Source organism: Ranitomeya variabilis, chromosome 3, assembly GCF_051348905.1.
Source record: "Ranitomeya variabilis isolate aRanVar5 chromosome 3, aRanVar5.hap1, whole genome shotgun sequence".
In the NCBI taxonomy this organism is placed as follows: domain Eukaryota; kingdom Metazoa; phylum Chordata; class Amphibia; order Anura; family Dendrobatidae; genus Ranitomeya; species Ranitomeya variabilis.
In genome coordinates this window covers 32,939,328-32,964,223 of record NC_135234.1, presented here as the reverse complement: position 1 = coordinate 32,964,223, position 24,896 = coordinate 32,939,328, and the positions used below count along the sequence as shown (strand labels likewise).

General features: G+C 45.7%; 1 protein-coding gene across 2 annotated transcripts in view; it reads left to right on the top strand.

Annotated features, from left to right (window-relative positions):
- CLIC6 (chloride intracellular channel 6) overlaps positions 1-24,896 on the top strand; it is a 178,075-nt gene that overhangs the window by 74,843 nt on the left and 78,336 nt on the right. Inside the window, exon 1 of one of the 2 annotated variants that reach the window (XM_077293902.1) lies at positions 15,878-18,337. The exons of the other annotated variant lie outside the window; for it this stretch is intronic. Within the exon in view, the coding sequence (XP_077150017.1) occupies positions 15,983-18,337 (2,355 nt within the window). The 5' untranslated portion in view covers positions 15,878-15,982. Of the gene's footprint in view, positions 1-15,877; positions 18,338-24,896 lie in introns of those variants that run through there. 2 annotated transcript variants of the gene reach the window in all.

Below are 24,896 nucleotides of genomic sequence, written 5' to 3'. Positions count from 1 at the left end.
AATGCACAAAAGGTAAAAAATGTTCAGAGTCTTGACATTACTCCCTCCTTAGAAGCGGCCTCAGGACGATCCTGGACCTGGTTTCTCAGGGAATCTCTGATGAAAACGAGAAATCTTCTGTTGAGCATTGATGTTTTCCACAGGTTCCCAAGAGTCTTCCTCAGGGGGATATCCCTGCCATCTTATCAGATATTGGAGCCGATTCCTGCGAATCCTGGAATCAATAATTTCCTCCACCACAAATTGTTCTTGCCCATCAATCATTACAGGCTGCGGAGGTGGCACAACACGTCCCTGGAAGGTATTAGGAGATACAGGCTTTAGTAAAGATACATGAAAAACTGGGTGTACCTTCATAGTCCTAGGTAGCTTCAGACGGCAGACCACAGAGCTCACAATACCATTGATCTTGAAAGGGCCAATGAATTTCTGTCCAAGTTTTTGTGAAGGAACGTTTAACTTCAGATTCTTAGTTGATAACCACACGGAATCTCCTACCTTGAACATGGGTGCAGGTTTACGGAATCTATCAGCCGATCTCTTATAACGTTCTTGAGCTGTGGTCAGGGATTCCTTCAGAACCTCCAGATTTTGCCTCATCGCAGTCAGCCTTTCCTCCACTGCCAGAACCGGAGAATTAATTGGAGACCTAGGTAAGATACATGGATGATAACCCAGATTGGCAAAGAAAGGTGTAAATTTAGTGGAGGCGCTCTGAGAATTGTTATATGAAAATTCGGCTAACGGCAGCAACTCCAACCAATCATCCTGGAGATGGCTGACACAGCATTTTAGATATTGTTCCAACGTCTGGTTGGTACGCTCAGTCTGACCATTTGTCTGCGGATGGTAAGCGGAAGAGAGACAGACATTAATATTGAGTGCAGAGCAAAACCCCTTCCAGAATCTTGAAGTGAACTGTACTCCACGGTCAGAGATGATCTCATCCGGAACCCCATGCAACCGAAAGACATTCTGTATAACCAAGTTCACTGTATCTTTAGCTGAGGGGAGGCCGGTGTACGGAACAAAATGAGCAGCTTTAGCCAGGCAATCAACTACCACCATGATTGTATTCATGCCCCCCGATGTAGGCAGCTCCACAATAAAGTCCATTGATATAGACCCCCAAGGGCGGGACGGAACAGGTAATGGTTGTAGAAGACCCATAGGTGCCACATGAGGAGTCTTGTACCTCGCAAGAGAGAACATAGTCTTGGTATCCTTCAGGCAAGTTGGCCACCAGAAGAATCGGCTCAGGAACTCTTGTGTCTTCTGTACCCCCCTGTGACCAGCCAACTTGGAGTCATGTACCAACTTGAGGATCTGCAGACGGACGACCTCAGGGATGGAGATACGTCGATCTCTGAACCACATGCCACCCTTAAAGACAAGATTAATATCCACAGGTGGGTTGGCCAGAAATACATCACCGTCATAGGCCTCCCTGCACTCCTTCCACAAGTCCTGATCGTGGATAACTCAGATGAAATTGGCATCAGATAGAATGGTCTTGGACGGGGCTCCAGGTACAGAATCCGCAGCATGGATTCGGGATAAAGCATCAGCCTTCCCATTACGAGAACCTGGATGGTATGAGATAACAAAGTTAAATTGATTTAAAAATAAGTTCCAATGAGCCTGACGAGGAGAAAGACATCTAGCGGATCTAAGGAACTCTAAATTGCGATGGTCAGTTAGCACTATGATCTGTTGCAGATGATGCCTCCATTCTTTGAAAGCCGCAATAATAGCCAGTAGGGTTGAGCGAAACGGATCGTTCATTTTCATAAGTCGCCGACTTTTGGCAAAGTCGGCGTCTCATGAAACCCGACCCGATCCTTGTGTGGGGTCGGCCATGCGGTACGCGATCTTGGTGCCAAAGTCGCGTTTCGTATGACGCGTTTAGCGCCATTTTTTCAGCCAATGAAGGAGTGTGGGCAGAGTGATGACATAGGGGTTAGGGGCGTGCACGGCTATCATCATTTTATCGCTTGTGCGCAGTAGGGATTTGCAATGTGTAACACGAGATTTTCTGTGCTGGGACGGAGGGGGGACAGAGAGAGAGAGAGAGAGATAGAGAGAAAAAAAATCCCCATTGACGTGCATAGGGTTTCGTGTTCCGGCCGATCCTCGACTTTTCGCAGTAATCGGCCGATTTCGCCCGACTCGACTTTTCAAAAAGTCGGGTTTCGCAAAACATGACTCGACCCTAAAAAGGTCAAAGTCGCTCAACCCTAATAGCCAGCAATTCCTTGTCTCCCACGTCGTAATTCTTCTCTGCTGAGGTTAGTCTACCTGAAAAGAAAGCACAAGGATGTAGCAGACCCTTCTCTCCAGTTCTTTGGGAGAGAATAGTCGCCAGAGCATTATCAGAAGCGTCCACCTTCACAATGAATGAAAGTGTTGGATCTGGTTGTATCAACAGCGGTGCTGATGTGAAACAGATCTTAAGCCGATCAAAAGCTTCTTGAGCCTGTGATGACCACTTAAAGGGCTTTTCCTTCTTTGTCAAGGAAGTAATGGGACGGACAATATCAGAAAAAATTCGAATGAAGCGTCTGTAGAAATTTGCAAAACCAATAAAACGTTGGACCTCCTTAAAGTTCTTGGGTACCGGCCAGTCAAGGATAGCCTGAATCTGACCAGATTCCATGTTCAGCCCCTGGGGAGAGATGATATAACCTAAGAACTGTATCTCAGAACGATGGAACTCGCATTTCTCTGGCTTGATATACAAATGGTTCTCTTTCAGATGTCTTAAAACAGCTTTGACATATTTTTCATGTTCCTGTAGAGAGTCAGAAAAGATTAGAATATTGTCCAAATAGATCACTACAAACTGGTCCAACAAATCTCTTAAAATGTCATTAGCAAGGTGTTGAAACGTTGCAGGGGCATTACAAAGCCCGAAGGGCATCACGAGATATTCAAAGTGTCCATACCGGCATCTGAATGCTGTCTTCCACTCATCCCCTGGACGAATACGCACCAAATTATAAGCCCCACGAAGATCCAGTTTAGAGAACACCTTAGCATGGCGGATTCTTTCCAGTAATTCAGGAATCAGAGGCAAAGGGTAACGGTTTTGTACGGTTACCTTATTGAGTTCCCGATAGTCAACACAGGGTCTCAGGGTCCCATGCTTCTTTTTTACAAAAAATATAGGTGCCCCTGCTGGTGAGGAAGAAGGACGTATGAAGCCTTTGGCCAGATTTTCATCAATATACTCCTTTAAGGCTTGAAGCTCAGGTGCCGCCAAAGGGTATACGTTACCAAAAGGAATAGCTGCCCCAGGAAGCAGCTCAATGGGACAGTCATAATGCCTGTGTGGAGGAAGCTGATCTGCATTCTTCTTGTCACAGATGTCAGAGAACTCTTTATATGCTGGAGGTAAAGAAAATACCTGTACATGTGGTTCCGTAGCCATGGACTCAGGGACAGCTTCTGTTAACGCTGAGTTGCTCTTTGTTGGAAAGATAATCTCCTTGGTCTCCCAGTTGATAATTGGGTTCTGAGAACACAACCAAGGAATGCCTAAAATCACAGGAAAATGAGGAGAAGAAATTAGCAAGAAAGAAAGTTGCTCCTGATAATTAGGCTCCAACAAAATTTCAAGGGGTACGGTCTCCTGATCCACAGGCCCAGAAATTAAAGGTGACACATCCACTGTTTCCATGGTAATTGGAGAGGCTCTTTGCTGAATTTCAATACCATGTTCCTTGGCAAATGCGATATCCATGAAATTGCCACCTGCACCTGAGTCAATCATAGCTGCACTGGAAATCCACTGTCCTGAACACAGGATCTTAATAGGGAGAGAACAGTGAGAGTTCTTCTCCTTCAGCTCCTTGGGGGGTGAAGTCATAGAAACTGAATGGAATACAGTGCTTAAAGGCAGGCTACATTCAGAGATGTCAGATTCATCATCACAGTTGTCATACTCCCCTACTGCTGCTAGCACCTTGTTAGGCCGTCTAGGACACTTTGGACAATTGATCAAAAAGTGGTCAGACTGGCCGCATTAGAAACATAAACTTTCACGAAGGCGATGCTCCCGGCGCTCATTGATCTCACGCCTCTGAACGGAATCAATTTGCATGGGCACCTCCTCCACCTCCTGAGAGGTTTTACCTGCAGGCTCTTTGGAAGGAAGGGAAAAGTTAGAAATACGGTTATATGCAGCAAATTTCTCCTGCCTACGCTCAGTAAGGCGAATGTCTATGCGCACACAATGCTGTATAAATGTCTCTAGCTCTTGTGGTGACTCAGAGCGGGCTAGTTCATCTTTTATAATACTAGACAGACCCCTTTTAAAAATAGGCAATTGTGCATAACTGTCCCAATTGGTATCTACCGCTAATCTCCTGAATTCAGTGGCATACTCAATAACAGAATGTTTAGCCTGGCGTAAAGACAACAAAGCAGATTCAGCGGTTGCACGGCGATTAGGGTCATCAAACATTAATGCCATAGCGACCAAGAAATCATCCAAGTTATTTAACCGTGGGTCACGAGACTCAATTATCAGATTCGCCCAGGCGAACGCTCGTGAGGTCAGTAGCATTATTACACACAATACTTTGGATCTATCAGTAGGAAAACGGTCAGCATGCACATCAAAATATAGCATACATTGATTCACAAAGCCACGAAATTTGTTGCGATCACCATTAAATCTGAATGGGGCAACTTAGGTGGGCTAGCTGGTGATTCAAACAGGTGCAGAGAGAAACTCCTTAGTCCAAAATACAGATAGATATGCTTATAAGGCAGTTCAAATAATAGCTCAACCAGGGAGGCCTGGGTAATAGTCTCAGGTTTTTGCAGAGCAGAAACTGCTTACATGTCCAGCAAATGAGATGGAAGTAAACTCGAGCAGCAGATGAAGGAGGATTACTGGAAACTGGTGTATGCAGCAGGAACTCAGAGCAGAGTAGCAGGATCACCACACAGGTTTACAGGAGCAGGTACATAGCCAGGGAGTAAAAAGAGGTCAGGAGCTGGATGCAAGGCAGAATACTCTAGCACAGACTGAAGGCTGGGGTGGAGTTTTATAGCAGGAAGACACAGTGCACATGAGACCAAAGACGCCATCTTGGAAAAGGGCAGTAATGCACAAAAGGTAAAAAATGTTCAGACTCCTGACAGAGGGAAAGATAGTGCAGATAGAGACCTGGGTACAAATAAGGAAGTTGGGGGTGGCGGTGGCATGGGGGGTGGGGTTAGAACAGTTAATAATTTAAGAAAGAATAGAGGTACAGAGAGGAACATCAAGTGCATGTATACTAATGCCAGAAGCCTCACCAACAAAATGGACGAATTAGAACTAATGTTGTTGGAGCATAATTATGACATGGTGGGGATATCTGAGACGTGGCTGGATGAGAGCCATGACTGGGCTGTTAACTTGCAGGGCTATAGCCTTTTCAGAAATGACCGAACAGATAAGCGAGGGGGAGGAGTGTGTCTGTATGTAAAATCGTCCTTAAAACCCATCCGGCGTGATAATATAGGTGAATTTAATGAAAATGTAGAGTCCCTGTGGGTGGAGATAAGGGGAGGGGGAAAAATAATAAATTACTGATAGGGGTTTGTTATAAATCTCCAAAACTAATGGAAGCAATGGAGAATATCCTCGTAAAGCAAATAGATGAAGCTGCGACTCAAGGAGAAGTCATTATTATGGGGGACTTCAACTACCTGAAATAGATTGGGGAACAGAAACCTGCAGTTCCAGTAAAGGTAATCGGTGTCTGACAACTATGAGAGACAATTACCTTTCACAACTGGTTCAGGACACAACAAGAAGGGGGGCACTGCTAGACCTAATATTAACCAACAGGCCAGACCGCATAGCAAATATAAGGGTTGGGGGTCACTTGGGGAATAGTGATCACAAAATAATAAGTTTTCATGTAACCTTTAATAAGATGGGTAGTAGGGGGGTTACACGGACACTAAACTTCAGGAGGGCAAATTTCCAACGGTTGAGAGATGATCTTGGTGCAATTAACTGGGACGATATCCTGAGACATAAAAATACACAAAGAAAATGGGAGATGTTTATTAGCATCCTGGATAGGACCTGTGCACAGTATATACCGTATGGGAATAAACATACTAGAAATAGGAGGAAACCAATATGGCTAAATAGAGCTGTAAGGGGCGCAATAAGGGACAAAAAGAAAGCATTTAGAGAATTAAAGGAAGTAGGTAGTGAGGAGGCATTAAATAAATACAAAAAATTAAATAAATTCTGTAAAAAGCAAATCAAGGCAGCAAAGATTGAGACAGAGAGACTCATTGCCAGAGAGAGTAAAAATAATCCCAAAATATTCTTTAACTATATAAATAGTAAGAAACTAAAAAATGACAGTGTTGGCCCCCTTAAAAATAGTCTGGGTGAAATGGTGGATGAGGATGAGGAAAAAGCCAATATGCTAAATGACTTTTTTTCATCAGTATTTACACAAGAAAATCCCATGGCAGAGAATATGATCAGTGATAACAAAAATTCCCCATTAAGTGTCACCTGCTTAACCCAGCAGGAAGTACGGCGGCGTCTAAAAATAACTAAAATTGACAAATCTCCGGGCCCGGATGGGATACACCCCCGAGTACTGCAGGAACTAAAGGCCCCGGCACACATAGCGATTTACCAACGATCACGACCAGCGATACGACCTGGCCGTGATCGTTGGTAAGTCGTTGTGTGGTCGCTGGGGAGCTGTCACACAGACAGCTCTCTCCAGCGACCAACGATCAGGGGAACGACTTCGGCATCGTTGAAACGGTCTTCAACGATGCCGAAGTCCCCCTGCAGCACCCGGGTAACCAGGGTAAACATCGGGTTACTAAGCGCAGGGCCACGCTTAGTAACCCGATGTTTACCCTGGTTACCAAAAAAACCAAACAGTACATACTCACCATCTGATGTCCGTCAGGTCCCTTGCCGTCCGCTTCCTGCTCTGACAGTGCCGCCGTACAGTGAGAGCAGAGCGCAGCGGTGACGTCACCGCTGTGCTGTACTTTCACTTTCACTTTGCGGCGCTCAGTCAGTGTGGGAAGCAGACGGCAAGGGACCTGACGGACATCAGATGGTGAGTATGTACTGTTTGTTTTTTTGGGTAACCAGGGTAAACATCAGGTTACTAAGCGCGGCCCTGCGCTTAGTAACCCGATGTTTACCCTGGTTACCAGTGAAGACATCGCTGGATCGGTGTCACACACACCGATTCAGCGATGTCAGCGGGACCTCAACGACCAAAAAAAGGTCCAGGCCATTCCGACACGACCAGCGATCTCACAGCAGGGGCCTGATCGCTGGTACGTGTCACACATAGCGAGATCGCTACTGAGGTCGCTGTTGCGTCACAAAACTTGTGACTCAGCAGCGATCTCGCTAGCGATCTCGCTATGTGAGACGGGGCCTTAAGTACAGTCATTGATAGACCATTATTTTTAATCTTTAAAGAGTCCATAATAACAGGGTCTGTACCACAGGACTGGCGTATAGCAAATGTGGTGCCAATATTCAAAAAGGGGACAAAAACTGAACTCGGAAATTATAGGCCAGTAAGCTTAACCTCTACTGTGGGTAAAATCCTGGAGGGCATTCTAAGGGATGCTATGCTGGAGTATCTGAGGAGGAATAACCTCATGACCCAGTATCAGCACGGGTTTACTAGGGACCGTTCATGTCAGACTAATTTGATCAGCTTCTATGAAGAGGTAAGTTCCGGACTGGACCAAGGGAACCCAGTAGATATAGTGTATATGGACTTTTCAAAAGCTTTTGATACGGTGCCACACAAAAAGTTGTTACATAAAATGAGAATAATGGGGATAGGGGAAAATATATGTAAGTGGGTTGAGAGCTGGCTCAGGGATAGGAAACAAAGGGCGGTTATTAATGGAGCACACTCGGACTGGGTCGCGGTTAGCAGTGGGGTATCACAGGGGTCAGTATTGGGCCCTCTTCTTTTTAACATATTTATTAATGACCTTGTAGGGGGCATTCAGAGTAGAATTTCAATATTTGCAGATGACACTAAACTCTGCAGGGTAATCAATACAGAGGAGGACAATTTTATATTACAGGATGATTTATGTAAACTAGAAGCTTGGGCTGATAAATGGCAAATGAGCTTTAATGGGGATAAATGTAAGGTCATGCACTTGGGTAGAAGTAATAAGATGTATAACTATGCTTAATTCTAAAACTCTGGGCAAAACCGTCAATGAAAAAGACCTGGGTGTATGGGTGGATGACCAACTCATATTCAGTGGCCAGTGTCAGGCAGCTGCTACAAAGGCAAATAAAATAATGGGATGCATTAAAAGAGGCATAGATGCTCATGAGGAGAACATAATTTTACCTCTATACAAGTCACTAGTGCGACCACACTTAGAATACTGTGTACAGTTCTGGTCTCCGATGTACAAGAAAGACATAGCTGAACTGGAGCGGGTGCAGAGAAGAGCGACCAAGGTTATTAGAGGACTGGGGGGTCTGCAATACCAAGATAGGTTATTACACTTGGGGCTATTTAGTTTGTCCTTATAAAGCATGAAGTGGGTATAATAAAACGTAACTTTTAATAAATCAAAGAAACATAAAAAAATATAGTCACCCAAGTGAAAACACAAATAAAGGTAACGTCTCAGCCATAAAACAAATGGTAACAGAGACCAGCAACCTTATATAGGATAAAAGATTCCGATTGCGTCACTGTTTACGAAATCATAAAGAACTATGGTGTAATATTTATATAAACGCTGTAAACAGAGTACACAAGTAAAGCAGCGTCAGTTTATTGTACACACATAGCCGTATATTAGAACAATTAGTTGGCTACCTTCAACCATAGCAATAAATGTAAGGCTGTTCATAATAGAAAAAGGTAAAAAAGTGGAACAGTCTCACCAAATTCGTGGGCAACAGAGCGCCGGATATTTCCTGGTGAGGCGATAGTCCGGAAGAAGGAGGGGATGACAGTCCCTATGTCAATCCCTATAGGGCTACCGTTAGGCTATCCCCAAAACTCCTGCCCTTACAAGGGCAGTCCACAGCTACCCCTGCATACACATGCCCTGCACTCTCCCTATAATGTCGTCCCACGGGTATTTAGTTTGGAAAAACGAAGGCTAAGGGGTGATCTTATGTTAATGTATAAGTATATGAGGGGACAGTACAAAGACCTTTCTGATGATCTTTTTATTCATAGACCTGAGACAGGGACAAGGGGGCATCCTCTACGTCTGGAGGAAAGAAGGTTTAAGCATAATAACAGACGCGGATTCTTTACAGTAAGAGCAGTGAGACTATGGAACTCTCTGCCGTATGATGTTGTAATGAGTGATTCATTACTTAAATTTAAGAGGGGACTGAATGCCTTTCTGGAAAAGTATAATGTTACAGGGTATATACACTAGATTCCTTGATAGGGTGTTGATCCAGGGAACTAGTCTGATTGCCGTATGTGGAGTCGGGAAGGAATTTTTTCCCCAATGTGGAGCTTACTCTTTGCCACATGGTTTTTTTTTGCCTTCCTCTGGATCAACATGTTAGGGCATGTTAGGTTAGGCTATGGGTTGAACTAGATGGACTTAAAGTCTTCCTTCAACCTTATGTAACTATGTAACTATATACATTAGTCACAGGTTACTTCAAATATAAAACCGCACAACAGTATTCACATAGTGCAACTGCTGTCTTTAGGGGCAGTAACCGGGTAAGACAGTCCACATCCCTACATACATACATACATACATACATATATTACATTATTTATCCTGTACTGATCCTGAGTTAGATCCTGTATTATCCCCCAGAGCTGCACTCACTATTCTGCTGGTGCAGTTGTAGCGCCCCCACTGCCGCAGGGCCGAGGGGTACCCGGTACCGGGCCTCTGAGTCTCTGCTCTGGGGTTGTCACGGTGGCTAGACCCGGTCCGTGACCCTGCTGAGGGGCGTACAGTGAATGATAGATATGGATGGTGGTAGTGGTGTGGTGTAGTGCCGGTCGCAGTAAATAACGAGGACACCAGGTTGCAGTCTCTTTACCTCTTTACTGAAGATCTCTGGGTCCTCAGTCCGGAATACGGTTCACCAGGCCGCGCAAGTCCGGCCGGTCCAATGGCACCTCCAGAGTTCTCTTTGCAGGTGGAAATCTGTGCCTTCCCGCTAGCGCTATGTGTTGTGGTCCTCCCCTGCTGTGCTTACGGGATAGTACCCCACAACTGTTGTGTCTGTTTCTGATGTTCCCTCACAACTCGTTCGGATGATGTTCTTCTCCTCCGTCCCTCCCTGATGTTCTGGTTAGGACGGCACCCGTATGACGAGTAGGCTCGGAGCTCTTCCGGGACCCTAGAGTCGCCCCTCTCCTAGTGCGCCCCCCATGTCTTCATAGGTGATGTATGTTAGACAGCCCGCCTGAGACTGACTGTCCTGCCGTGGTTTGAAGTATTGCTTGGAGCTAGATATATAAATACTTCCTCGGCGTTCCGGCCGCCGGTTGTGCGCCTCAGTAGGATGTTGCCTCGGTCTTACAGCACGACTCCTACTGGTATTTCTCCTCTTGCTTTGATCTCGTTTCTCACTCAGCACAATATATCTCGCTTCTGATCCTTTCTTAGGGCACCGCCGCTATACTGAGCAGGCACGGTCCCGTGACGTTCTTCCTTGTCACCAGGCCTCTGTCAGGGTCCCAAACCTGACAGGGACCCTACCGAATCTTTCCCCCACAACACCCTCTGCCACAAGGTGTTGCCTGGTTCCAACCCAGTCAGCTTTCTGACTAACTTCCTGCCTGACCCCCAGTTTACCCACTGTGGTGAGGAGTGGCCTAATAAATAGCACCCTTAGCTCCCCCTGGAGGCCCGACTGTGAAATGTATTGGTGTATGTGATACCTGGTCAGATGAACTCCTTCAGTGCCATCAGACATACCATAGCCCCCCTTAGCGGCGGAGCCACAGTACTGCAACGACCAGGACTCTGGGGCGCTGCACTCCCCCCCGGTTAAATCCAGTACTCCGGGACTGGGAAGAAAACAACAATACAGGTTAGCAAAAAGACATACAATTTTTGTGAGTGCAATAACAGTAAGCATATTTAAACAGGCTTCCCTTTATGGGAGGTGAGGACACTTGAACGTTACAAAACATGGTTAAATATTATAGCAACATGCTATAGACAACTTTCTTTTACCCAACCGGGTATTCTACTTAGTGCAAAATTGTTGAACAATAATGTAACATTGCCTTTAAGGATGTACACTCTAAATCCACTAAAGACCTTCTTATAACACATTATAAGGCATTTAACTTCATACTCCTTCTTTAAATCTGCAGGACCGCCTGTCCTAGATGCTCCAGACCTACTGCCTCTCCTTTCGTTACAGGACCGCCCCTTTCAGCCCGGGCCTCTGTCCTTCCACTGCTATACACAGTATAGAACATAACATTTACTTTCAGTTTGAAATTACTGAGCCATCTCTTTATGGCTCCTAAGAGGACTCACCACTAGCCCCTACGGGTTCCCTTCTTGTCCTCATTCTTCTATCAACATTATTGAATCTTTCTTACAATTTAACTAGTTAGTTACATTTAACTCTTACATATCAGCAGCATTACTTTCTCTTTTAAGACATCATTATCATTTTACTGTTTTAAGGCAGTATTACTCATAAGTACACAGGTGAACATCCCCTTTAAGAGGGGATCAAGTCTTTATGAGGTAGCACATCTTCTCAAGCTACCAGTCCATACTCAGCAAAGGCTCCGGTGCGGTATCTTCGCAAAGAGTCCTCCTTTAAGTAAAACCAGTAGGGTGCACCTTTAAGAGGTGCAAACTATGTACAAGAAGTTTGTATCATGCACTGTTCATGACTGCGGCAGTTCTTGATAACGTAGAAAAGATAGGAAATAACCAAAGAGCAATAGGGATCCCGGGTCAACAAAGGGATCCCTTTAAGAGTTAACCTGAACGGGTTTTAGCAAAATAACAGAGAACAGTAAACTATTTACATGTCATAAAGTAGTAATATCTTACTCATTTGATGCCGAAGGTGGTTTTTTTGGTCCCCGGCCGATGCAGCACCTGTACTGGTAGTTGGTCTCTCAGATGCCATCAGATCGGCCGGTGTCTGGATTCGAAGGCTAATCCTGCTTGCAAGTTCAGTAGCCGCTACAAGACGTACGGTGGTGATAGTAACAAGACCTGGCAAATCGGGATCAGTCATGATCGGGGCAACAGGTGGCGCTCTCTCAGGTTCACACCGTCGAACGTTCCGGGCGCACCATCCTTGTGCATTCCGATGACGGGTGTAGGTCACCTGATCTCCCCTTTGTAATGGGTCACCATCTCGACTGCAGCAGGGGGTTTTCACGTTGTAACTAGTAACAAAGACATCAGTTGGTAGCCCCGGTTCCTGTATGGAGCCCCATCCCCTCTTCGGGTGGTAGGCCAGCACAGTTCCCCGCTTTACCACGTCTTTCCTGCCGTGCGCAGACTTTCTACGTTGTGTATCATGTTGTTCGGCCTCGTCCCGATCCTTCCAGTGGTGGATTAGACATTGCTTATATTGTTCCCAAGTGAGCACGGCAAGGGTGAGGCCGTCCTCCCGGGCTCCATCCGGCCCGGTCCAGGGGGTGTCCCACCGGAGGATCACCCCGTCTGGGCCCACATCTATGGGTTCTCCCATCTTGGTTGGTAGCGGAGGCACTAGCTTCCCCACCGCGTTAGAGGTGAGGATCACCCGCTCCACCGAGAAAAACCGATTATTGCTGGGGTGAGGAGCGGTCACAGGAGCGGGATCGGCCAGGGGAGTCGGGTCGGTCGGGGGAACGGAATCGGCCGGGGGAGTAGGGATGCCGTCCATACCTGCGCCTGATGTGATTCCACCGATGTCGATCTGTTCCGTTAACAAGGACACTGGAATCGGCTGCAGTCCGGACTGCGGCTCCTCTGGAGTCACCTCTTGATGTGACTCCGCCCTCCATGGTTCCATGGCTGGGATAGGTAGGCTCGGCTCCTCCACTGACGGTGGACGCGAGTCCGTCTCTGATGGGTAAGGGCAGGCCGGGATCACCTCGCTGTTGCTCGGGCACTTGCTGCTCATCGTCGCTGTCGGGCATTCGGCGGCAACGCATGCACCCGGCTCCGCCATTTCTCTGAGGTCGGGCTCCTTCTTCACTTCGTTCCCGCCGTTGCAAGTCAGGGGGTGGTTCTCCTCTGCTGCTGGGTAGGTCGTCCTCTCGCAGCAGGAGTCGGAGGGGGCGGTCGCCACTTCTGGCGCCGCTTTGGTAGTCTCCTCCCATGACACGCCCTTCTTCTCCCTCTGCGCTCCCTGTGATGCTGCAATGGCGGCAACTTTCAGCGGGAACTTTTGGCGGTAAATGGCAACACACAATCTTTGCAATAAAGTACAGTCCAAGCACAGTAAATCACAGTTCCAAGGCACACATGACCTGATTCTTCAGGCTTAAGTAGATCCTGTTCGTGACGCCAAGTTGTAGCGCCCCCACTGCCGCAGGGCCGAGGGGTACCCGGTACCGGGCCTCTGAGTCTCTGCTCTGGGGTTGTCACGGTGGCTAGACCCGGTCCGTGACCCTGCTGAGGGGCGTACAGTGAATGATAGATATGGATGGTGGTCATGGTGCGGTGTAGTGCTGGTCGCAGTAAATAACGAGGACACCAGGTTGCAGTCTCTTTACCTCTTTACTGAAGATCTCTGGGTCCTCAGTCCGGAATACGGTTCACCAGGCCGCGCAAGTCCGGCCGGTCCAATGGCACCTCCAGAGTTCTCTTTGCAGGTGGAAATCTGTGCCTTCCCGCTAGCGCTATGTGTTGTGGTCCTCCCCTGCTGTGCTTACGGGATAGTCCCCACAACTGTTGTGTCTGTTTCTGATGTTCCCTCACAACTCGTTCGGATGATGTTCTTCTCCTCCGTCCCTCCCTGATGTTCTGGTTAGGACGGCACCCGTATGACGAGTAGGCTCGGAGCTCTTCCGGGACCCTAGAGTCGCCCCTCTCCTAGTGCGCCCCCCATGTCTTCATAGGTGATGTATGTGAGACAGCCCGCCTGAGACTGACTGTCCTGCCGTGGTTTGAAGTATTGCTTGGAGCTAGATATATAAATACTTCCTCGGCGTTCCGGCCGCCGGTTGTGCGCCTCAGTAGGATGTTGCCTCGGTCTTACAGCACGACTCCTACTGGTATTTCTCCTCTTGCTTTGATCTCGTTTCTCACTCAACACAATATATCTCGCTTCTGATCCTTTCTTAGGGCACCGCCGCTATACTGAGCAGGCACGGTCCCGTGACGTTCTTCCTTGTTGCCAGGCCTCTGTCAGGGTCCCAAACCTGACAGGGACCCTACCGAATCTTCCCCCACAACACCCTCTGCCACAAGGTGTTGCCTGGTTCCAACCCAGTCAGCTTTCTGACTAACTTCCTGCCTGACCCCCAGTTTACCCACTGTGGTGAGGAGTGGCCTAATGAATAGCACCCTTAGCTCCCCCTGGAGGCCCGACTGTGAAATGTATTGGTGTATGTGATACCTGGTCAGATGAACTCCTTCAGTGCCATCAGACATACCATAGCCCCCCTTAGCGGCGGAGCCACAGTACTGCAACGACCAGGACTCTGGGGCGCTGCACAGTCACTGTGTACATACATTACATTACTGATCCTGTGTTACATTCTGTATTATACTCCAGAGCTGCACTCACTATTCTGCTGGAACAGTCACTTGTGTACATACATTACATTACTAATCCTGTACTGATCCTCAGTTACATCCTGTGTTATACTCCAGAGCTGCACTCACTATTCTGCTGGTGCAGTCACTGTGTACATACATTACATTACTGATCCTGAGTTACATCCTGTATTATACTCCAGAGCTGCACTCACTATTCTGCTGGAACAGTCACTGTGTACATACATTACATTACTAATCCTGTACTGATCCTCAGTTACATCCTGTGTTATACTCCAGAGCTGCACTCAATATTCTGCTGGTGCAGTCACTGTGTACATACATTACATTACTGATCCTGAGTTACATCCTGTATTATACTCCAGAGCTGTACTCACTATTCTGCTGGAACAGTCACTGTATATGTACATTACATACTAATCCTGTACTGATCCTCAGTTACATCCTGTGTTATACTCCAGAGCTGCCCTCACTATTCTGCTGGTGTAGTCACTGTGTACATACATTACATTACTGATCCTGAGTTACATCCTGTATTATACTCCAGAGATGCACTCACAATTCTGCTGGAACAGTCACTGTGTACATACATTACATTACTAATCCTGTACTTATCCTCAGTTACATCCTGTGTTATACTCCAGAGCTGCACTCACTATTCTGCTGGTGCAGTCACTGTGTACATACATTACTAATCCTGTACTGATCCTGAGTTACATCCTGTATTATCCTCCAGAGCTGCACTCACAATTCTGCCAGGTTTAGAATGAGTACAGGGTAGATCATTACAATGTCTCCACCATCTGAATAGTTGTATTATAGAAATGACAAAAGTGGCAATTTCCAGAGAACAGTCCTACTCGTATCACAAAATAAAAAAATGGAAGTATCGTCTGGAAGGAATCAGGGGTGTGGAGTTTTTATAACTTAGGTGATATTACAGGTAGATCCATTACTTGTCAGGGGGACATATCCAACTCCATAGAATACGTCCCATTCTATGGTTCTGGCTGCTTCTTGCTCTGTGACCTGCAGCTTGAGTGGGGCTGGGAATTCCTCCCGGAGACTTGTGGCACCAGTGGGAGGTGTGCAAGGCGTGGAGACCGGAGGGGAGTAGGATACACACACTGCAGCACACTTAGAGGATTTGTGAGCACAGCTCTGACTGCAAGGCAATAATCCAGCACTTAACCAGGTCATTCCAGAAGCAGAGAGGCTGGCAGCTGGGGAACACACACTTTCTGTTGGTTTAAGCATGGCAGAGGCGGCAGGTGAGCAGCACCAAGTGCTCCAGAAAGTCAGCCTAGGGGAGTGGGGCATAGAGGCAGCACTGAGCAATGGACAGGTGGAGGGAGGAGAGGCTGAGGGGGGTGTGGAGGGTCCTGAGATTCAGGGGTCTGGAGGAATTTTGGCTAGAGACACTAGTTCAGCAGTTGGCCCAGGGGGAATGGAGGAGGTCGTAGACCCCAATAGGGTGGAAGGTGTTGAAAATAAAGAAATTGGTAACCCCAATGTTGAGGAAGGGGCAAGCGAGAAAGGGGAGGCTGTGAAATCCAATGTAGAGGATGAGGCAAAAGAGAAAGTGGAAGCTGTGAACCCCAATGTTGAGGAAGGGGCATGTGAGAAAGGGGAGGCTGTGAACACCCAAGTAGAGGAAGGGGCAAAAGAGAAAGAGGAGGCTGTGAACCCCAATGTAGAGGATGGGGCAAGCAAGAAAGGGGAGGCTGTGAACCCCAATGTTGAGGATGGGGCAAGCGAGAAAGGGGAGGCTGTGAACCCCAATGTAGAGGATGGGGCAAGCGAGAAAGGGGAGGCTCTGAACCCCAATGTAGAGGATGGGGCAAGCGAGAAAGGGGAGGCTGTGAACCCCAATGTAGAGGATGGGGCAAGCGAGAAAGGGGAGGCTCTGAACCCCAATGTAGAGGATGGGGCAAGCGAGAAAGAGGAGACTGTGAACCCCAATGTAGAGGAAGGTTCAAGAGAGAAAATGGAGGCTGTGAACCCCAATGTAGAGGATGGGGCAAGTGAGAAAGGGGAGGTTGTGAACCCCAATGTAGAGGAAGGTGCAAAAGAGAAAGAGGAGACTGTAAACCTCAATGTAGAAGAAGGGGCGAAAATGGAGGCTGTGAACTCCAAAGTAGAGGAAGGGGCAAAAGAGAAAGGAGAGGCTGTGAACCCCAGTCTAGAGGAAGAAGCAGCAAAGAAAGAGGAAGTTGTGAGCCCTAATTTTGCAGGGGAGAAAGAGGACGCTGTGAACCCCAGAGTTGTAGTTGGGGCAGTGAATCCCAACATTGAAGAGGATGTAGGAGAGAAAGGAACCAGGGAGAAAATGGAGGCTACTATCATTAATGTGGAGGATTGTGCAGGAGAGAAAGAGGAGGCTGTAAATCACAATGTTGAAGAGCGGGCAGAAGAAAAAAGTGAAACAGTGAACCCCAATATAAAGGAGGGGATAGAAATGGTAGATGTGATTGTGAACTCAGGTGTTGTCGAGGGGGCAGAAGAGACATTGGAGACAAGGAACCCAAGTGTAGAGGTGGGTGCAGGGGAGGAAGCTCGGACTGAGAATACTAGTGTGGAGGACAATGCTAAACACAGAGGGGTGACTGAGAACCTCAACCTAGAGGAATGTGCATGTGAGGGAGATGCTGCGAGCGCAAAAACACAGCAAGGTGACAATGAAATAACAGGGGAACCATTGATAGAAGGGGTTACAAGCGAAAAAAAGGAGGAGGCTGAGAGCTCCAGGATAGAAGAGCATACAGGAAAGAGTCAGGAGCTGGAGACACTTGTAGCATCTCCAGAAACAGAAACCACTGCTCATGAGGACAAACCTCAGATGCCCACAGAGCCAGATTTAGATGAGGGTAATGCCAGCCTAGACAAGGATGAGAAAGAAGGAGGGAAAGATATCAGTAGTGAGAGCAGTGAAGGAACTTCAAGCAGTGATGAGGAGGAGGAAGAAGAGAAGGAGGAAAAGGAAGCTGGAGACGAAGCTTCTGAGAAGCAAGGTGAGGGGCAGGAGGGAGCAGAAGCTGCAGGACAGGTAGAGGCAGAAGCTGGAGAGCAAGTAGATATAGAAGGTATTGCTAGATCAGAGGTAGAGCCAGAGATTAATATTGCACATCAGGTAGAGGAACTACCTTCGGCACACATAGATCCTGGGAGCAGCACTGGAGAAGAAGCATCTTCAGAAAAAAGTGTAGAAGATTCAGCTCCTCCAGCAAAACATGATGATGGAGATGTGAGGCAAGGAGCAAGTGACAAAGAGATAAGTGAGGAAACACCAGAAACTCCTGCTGCAGATGTTCCTCATGAGGCTACTCCTGCCAAAGAACATAAAGAAGAAGACAACTTACCAAATGAGAGCCTTATCACAGAAAGCAATGCCACCCTGGAAGAGACAAGTGTGCCCGAGGACAGTTCTGCCAAAACTGAAGACACCCCAACAGAGGAAGAAGACCAAAATATGGGTTCTGAAGCTAGTGCTGGGGAAGGAAGGAAAGATGATTTCATCAAAGAAAATGGTACGATGGATACGACCAACGCAGACTCCACGGTACAAAACAACGAGGTGCCACCGGAGCACGACATATGTCTATTCGTCAAGGTAAGGGTTGCCTTCATACTATTGGATAATACATTTGGTGCAAGCTGCTGTCTGAAGAGTATATTGCCCCTTTAAATGAGCCGATACTCAGGAGCGAGTGTTCTCGCCAATTATGTGTAACATTTACTGACAAGCAGAGATTAATTGAAGTATAAACTATGATAGAAAGTTGTAGAACTTTTAGCTAATACTTTATTAAACGTTATTGGCACAACATACAACCTACAAATGTAATAAATACAGTGCCTTGAAAAGTATTCATATTCCATGAACTTTTCTACTATTTTAAAACAAAAAATTCTAAATATTTTTAAATATAGATGTAAAAATATATATCTGAAAATTGTGATATGCATTTGTATTCAGCCCCCGTGAGTCAGTACTTTGTAGGACCACCTTTTGCTGCAATTATTTCTGCAAGTCTTTTGGGGTCTGTCTCTAGCAGTTTTGTGTGTAGAGGTGACATGTTTGCCCCTTCTTTGCGCACCCGCTCTCACTCAGTGAGGTTGGATGGAGGCATCTGCTGGAAGGTGAAACTATGCAAAGCCGCCTCCAGGTTTTCTTGGGCCCCTTTAACACATACCACAATTCATGATGCACAGATAAGAAATATAGGTATTACAATGCCAAAGATTTCATTTCTTACATTATCCAAAATCTCCAAAACTGAACTTCTTCTGCTCCCGCCTTCTACTAACCTCCCTAAATCTGACATTTCCCTCTCTGTGGGTGGCACCATAATAACGCCTAGGCAGCAGGCACGCTGTCTGGGTGTTATGTTTGACTCCGATCTCTCCTTCACCTCCCACATACAATCTCTTGCCCGCTCGTGCCGCTTACACCTAAAGAACATCTCTAGAATCCGCCCTTTTCTCACCATGGAGACAACAAAAACTCTCACTATCGCCCTAATCCACTCCTGTCTGGACTACTGTAACGCTCTATTAATTGGCCTCCCCCTCACTCGACTTTCCCCTCTCCAGTCTATCCTTAATGCAGCAGCCAGGGTCGTCCATCTGGCTAATCGTTACTCGGACGTGTCCACTCTTCGCCAGTCGTTACACTGGCTGCCCATTCATTACAGGATACAATTCACAGTACTTGTTCTCACCCACAAAGCTCTCCACAGTGCGGCACCCCCTTACATCTCCTCCCTCATTTCTGTCTATCGGCCTAACCGACCTCTGCGCTCTGCAAATGACTTTCGACTAACCTCCGCACTAATCCGTACCTCCCACTCCCGACTCCAAGACTTCTCCTGTGCTGCGCCAATCCTCTGGAATGCTCTACCCCAAGACATTAGGACCATCCACAACTTGCATAGCTTTAGGCGCTCCCTCAAAACACATTTGTTCAGAGCGGCCTATCACGTTCCCTAATCAAACTCATTTTATGTTTTTGTGCGTGTGTAACTCATTCACTACTTCCATCTACCCCCCACCCCCGGAAGATGGCTGGACCATCACTGTAAATACATCATTGTAAATACACACCTGTACTTTGTATCTCCCCACCTCATTGTAGATTGTAAGCTCTCACGAGCAGGGTCGTCTTATTTTTGCTTTATTACTGTACTGTTAACGTTGTTACCTATGACTGTTGTGTTTGAAACTGTTAAACTGTAAAGCGCTGCGGAATATGTTGGCGCTATATAAATAAAGATTATTATTATTATTATTATTATTATATCCGTTGTAAATTCTAATCCTCGCATTGCAGAGCCTGCAGACTTATTTTAGATCAGACAGTATAGTCCTCCATACAGTATTATGGGCCCCACATAGTGCTCCATACAGTATTATGTGCCCCATATTATTCTCCATACAGTATACTGGGCACCACATAGTCCCCAATGGTTAGTGGATACCCCCATTCATCTAGGGCCCCGACACTTGCTGGAGGTGTGCCAGGTGGTGATGCCGGCCCTGAACCTGAGTCTCAACACTTTTTCAGCCTCTAACAATCTAACAATTTTTCCTCCAGGATTGCCCTGTATTTAGCTTCATCCATCTTCCCATCAACTCTGACCAGCTTCACTGTCCCTGAAGAAAAACCACCCCACATGATAATGCTACCACCACCACGTGTGACGGTGGGGATGATGTTTTCAGGGTGATGTGCAGTGTTAGTTTTCCGCCACACAATGTGTATTACATTTAGTCCAAAAAGTTCTACTTTGGTGTCATCCGACCACAGCTCCTTCTTCCACATGCTTGCTTGTCCCCTACTTGGCTTTTTACAAACTGCAAACAGGACTTCTTATGGCTTGCTTCCAAAGGTGTATTTCTTCTTGCCACTCTTCTTTAAAGGGAAGATTTGTGAATTGTACGACTAATAGTTATCCTGTGGACACATTCTAATACCTGAGCTGTGGAGCTCTGGAGCTCCTCCAGAGTGACCATTGGCCTCTTGGTTGCTTCTCTAATTAGTGCCCTCCCTGCTTGTGATGTCAATTTAGGTGGACGGCCATGTCTTGGTAGGTTTTCAGTTGTGCTATACGCCTTCCATTTCTGGATGATGGATTGAACAGTGTTCCGTGAGATATTTAGAGCTTGGGTAATTTTTCTAACCTTACCTTGCTTTACTCTTCTCCACAACTTTATCCCTGACCTGTCTGGTGTGTTCCTTGGCTTCATGATGCTGTTTGATCCCTAATGTTCTCAAACCTCCGAGGCCTTCACAGAACAGCTGTAGTTATACTGAGGATAAAATACACTCAGGTGTACTCAATTTGCTCATAATGTGACTCCTGGAGGCAATTGGTCCCTCAGGATTTTATTTAGGGGAATCAGACTACAGGGGGCTGAACACAAATGCACATCACAAATTACAGATTTATATTTGCAAAATATTTAGAAAACCATGTATTATTTCCTTTATACTTCACAAACACTTACGAATTTATGCGGTATCCCAATAAAGTACATTTAATTTTGTGGGTGTAAGATAAAAAATTATGGAAAAGTTTATGGGGTATGAATACTTTTTTAATGTACTATGTGTGTGATAACGTCATAGTTACCCACATTTGTTTTTTAACATCAATAGACAAATTCATCTCTGAAATTAATTTGCATTTGCACTTTATTAATATTTTTTTTTAAAATGGTTCATCAGATCTATTATAGAATCTGACCATTAAAGAGATTTCCTCATTAATGATCTTCAGAAATGCACCGCTCTTCTACTTTTGGCTTCCTCCTCGCCAGCGGGTAGTGCACCCCTGATGATTGACAGTTGGGGTCAGTAGCATGACTGAACATCGAAGACCCACGAGGATACTTAGGCTGGTCGGATACAGCCAGGATCAGAGCAGCGCCTGCAAGTTTTATAGCAAAGAGCTTGCAAGCGCATATTCCTTCCCTAGGAAACCAGCCACCAATGCTAGATTGCAGAGGTGGTCCGTAACCTTAGCAAAGGCACATAAACTATAGAATCAAAAGTCCCTCCTTTTTTCAGAATGAAGTAAATTTGTAACAAGAGGTAAATTGCACAGTTGCTTGTTTTTTTACTAGAACTTTACAATATTACACCTTAATAAAAGAGAACCATGTAACACTGGTTTGGTATGAAGATGACATTGATTTCTCTATTTTTTTTTTTCCATTCTTTTAAAATAATTTTTTACTAAAAAAAAACAACAAAAGGAAAACAATGGAAAAAGGGAAAAATTAGGCTATAATTTTTTTCTATAGAAACATGTAAGATCCCATACACAGTATCTGTTTGCTTTGTTTTTGAAATTACATGTCTGATTTGAGAATGTCACTATTATTCATGATACAGGGATCATACATTAATATGTGTGTCTAGAGATATTATGAGGGTTGGTGTCTCAGAACAAACCATCTCCAAATACCTGGTTATTGCGTTTTCTCCTGGGACCCCTCCCTTTCTAAATAACTGTAGCAGAGAGATGCTACAACTCTCACGAAGGAGGAACCAATCAACCAAAATGGGTGCCATTTATCAGGGAGTGACCCATGTGTTAAAAAACAACAAAAAAAAAAAAACATGTTTGCCTACTTTAAAAAAGGCTTTGCCATTGTCTACAGGCAACATGTGGTATTACAGTTCAGCACCATTCACTTCAATGGATCTGACAGCACAGGGGTGCTGCTGTTTTGGAAGAAAGTGCCCATTTTTTTCTACTCCTGGAAACTCCTTTCAGATAAGTGCTGTCTTACCTATCATGTTGGAGTATCTAGAAGAGTGGAGGGAACTCAGTGGTGAAGGCCCTTACTTGGTGGAGGCTCCTTGGCATTTTCCCCTTTGAAAGACTTAATTAATGTGCCCTGTTTTGTGCCAAAGGGAAAATAAAAACCAATATTCACCTACGGGCAGTAATAGGTCCTTCATACTACCACCGGTGTCTCTTGCCTGCCTCCCGACTTCCTCTTTCAGTTGGGAGCATCAGGTGATCTTCTGGGCAAGAAGAGAGATCATTTCTTCTGCAGCAATAGCAGCATGGAGAACTTTATTCAGAAGTAATGAGTAGTGTAGTTGTTAATCCAGCACTGGGGTGAGATAAAACCCTTACTAGACCTTTACTAAAAAACAGCAGCATAGATGGTATTATTCTATAGTACTTAGCAGAGTAGCTGTGAATCTAGCATTGGGGTGAGATAAAACACATACTGGAACATTACTAAAAAAGCAGCAGCATAGATGACATTATTCAGCAGTAATAAGCAGTGTAGCTGTGAATCTAGCACTGGGGTGAGATAAAACTCTTATTAGAACTACTAAAAAGCAGCAGTATAGATGACATTATTCAGCAGTACTGAGTAGTGTGGCTGTGCATCCAGCACTAGGGTGAGATAAAACCCATATTGCAACTTTACTAAAAGGCAGCAGAAGGGGCGTAACTACAACAGGTGCAGGGGTTGCAATCGCATCCGGGCCCTGGAGCCTAGGGGGCCCTAAGGCTATGTGCACACGATGTGGAAAGGGGTGCAGAATTTTCTGCACAAAATCTGCATCTCCTGGCAGAAACCCCAGTTGCAGATTTGCCGCGGATTTTGTGCGGTTTTTATGCGGAATTGATGCGGATTTTCTGCGGTTTTTACCCCTGCGGATTTCTATAATGGAGGGGTGCAGAAACACTGCAGATCTGCACACAAGAAGTGACATGCACTTCTCTTAAATCCGCAGCGTTTCTGCACGGATTTTTCCGCACAGCTTTTTTTTTTCACATTGATTTACATTGTACTGTAAATCACAGTGCGGATCTGCAGCATTTCTGTGCAGAAATATCAGCTGCGGATCCGCACTAAATCCACATCATGTGCACATAGCCTAAAAGTCCCTTTGGCCTATTAAAAAAGACTATTCCTATTAAAGATTTAAAATATTTGGAGGCCCCGTTGGAGCTTTCGCATCGGGACCCATGAGTTTCAAGTTATGCCACTGGGTAGCAGCATAGGTGGTATTGTTTAAGAGTACTGAGTACTGTGGCTGTTACTCCAGTACTGGGATTAAATAAAATCCTTACTAGAACTTTACTAAAAAGCAGCACCATAGATGACATTATTCAGCAGTACCAAGTGGTGTAGCTGTGAATCTAGCACTGGGATGAGATAAAACTCTTACTAGAACTTCATAAAAATCAGAAGCATACATGATATTCAGCAGTACCAAGAAGTGTAGCTGTGAGTCCAGCACCAAGGTAAGATGAAACACTTGCTAGTAAACAGCAGCATCGAGGACATTATATAACAGTATTGAGCAGTGTAATTATGAATTGAGCACCGTCAGATAAAACACTTACCAGAAGACAGCAGAACAATCTGTCTCTTCCAGTCTATTCCTCCCTCCTCTTTCCCATCCCCTCTCTCCATACACTTTCATAGGCAGCTGTAATCTGATCCCTTTCAGTGAGCTGGCAGCCCATTTTGTTTTAACCAAAGACAGCTGTTAGCTACTTATTGGCATGAATGGTGAGTTCAGGAGGCAGGAGGAGAAGAAATGGCTCATAAGTGGGGAAAGAAGCAGATTTCTCTGATAAGATGTATTACAAAGGTTCTCATATTTGCTTGTACTATTGATATATGGAAAGTTGGTTGATGTGACAGTGATCATTTATAATATTCCGACCTGGAAGGTGTTAATAGGAGCAACAGATAAGCTTTTTGATCTGAATCCCGTTAGTGTAGGTAGCGATTAATGCTGGCCTCATATCTCATGTAGTTGGCAAGCAGTGCAGCGGGTGGAGGTGACCCGATGATATGGAGCATGTACGATCATGCGCTGCTCTGGGGGGAGGGGATTATATTTAGGCTGTGTTCACACGTCTGTTGTACACGTCCGTGTGCTGTTATTTTTCTCGGATTTAAACAGACCCATAAAGGTTTATTGATCCATACACACATTAATTTTTAACACGGATCCATGTATCCGGTCTCTGAGGCTCAGAACGAGTCCTATGCTTTTCCGTTTTGGAGATCCATTAAATATAAATAAAAAAATTAAGTCAGACTTTTTATTTCAGTTTTCCATCTGTATTTCAAGAGCGTGCACATGAAAAAAAACTCGAGCCTGTCCTCTTCAATTTTTAAAA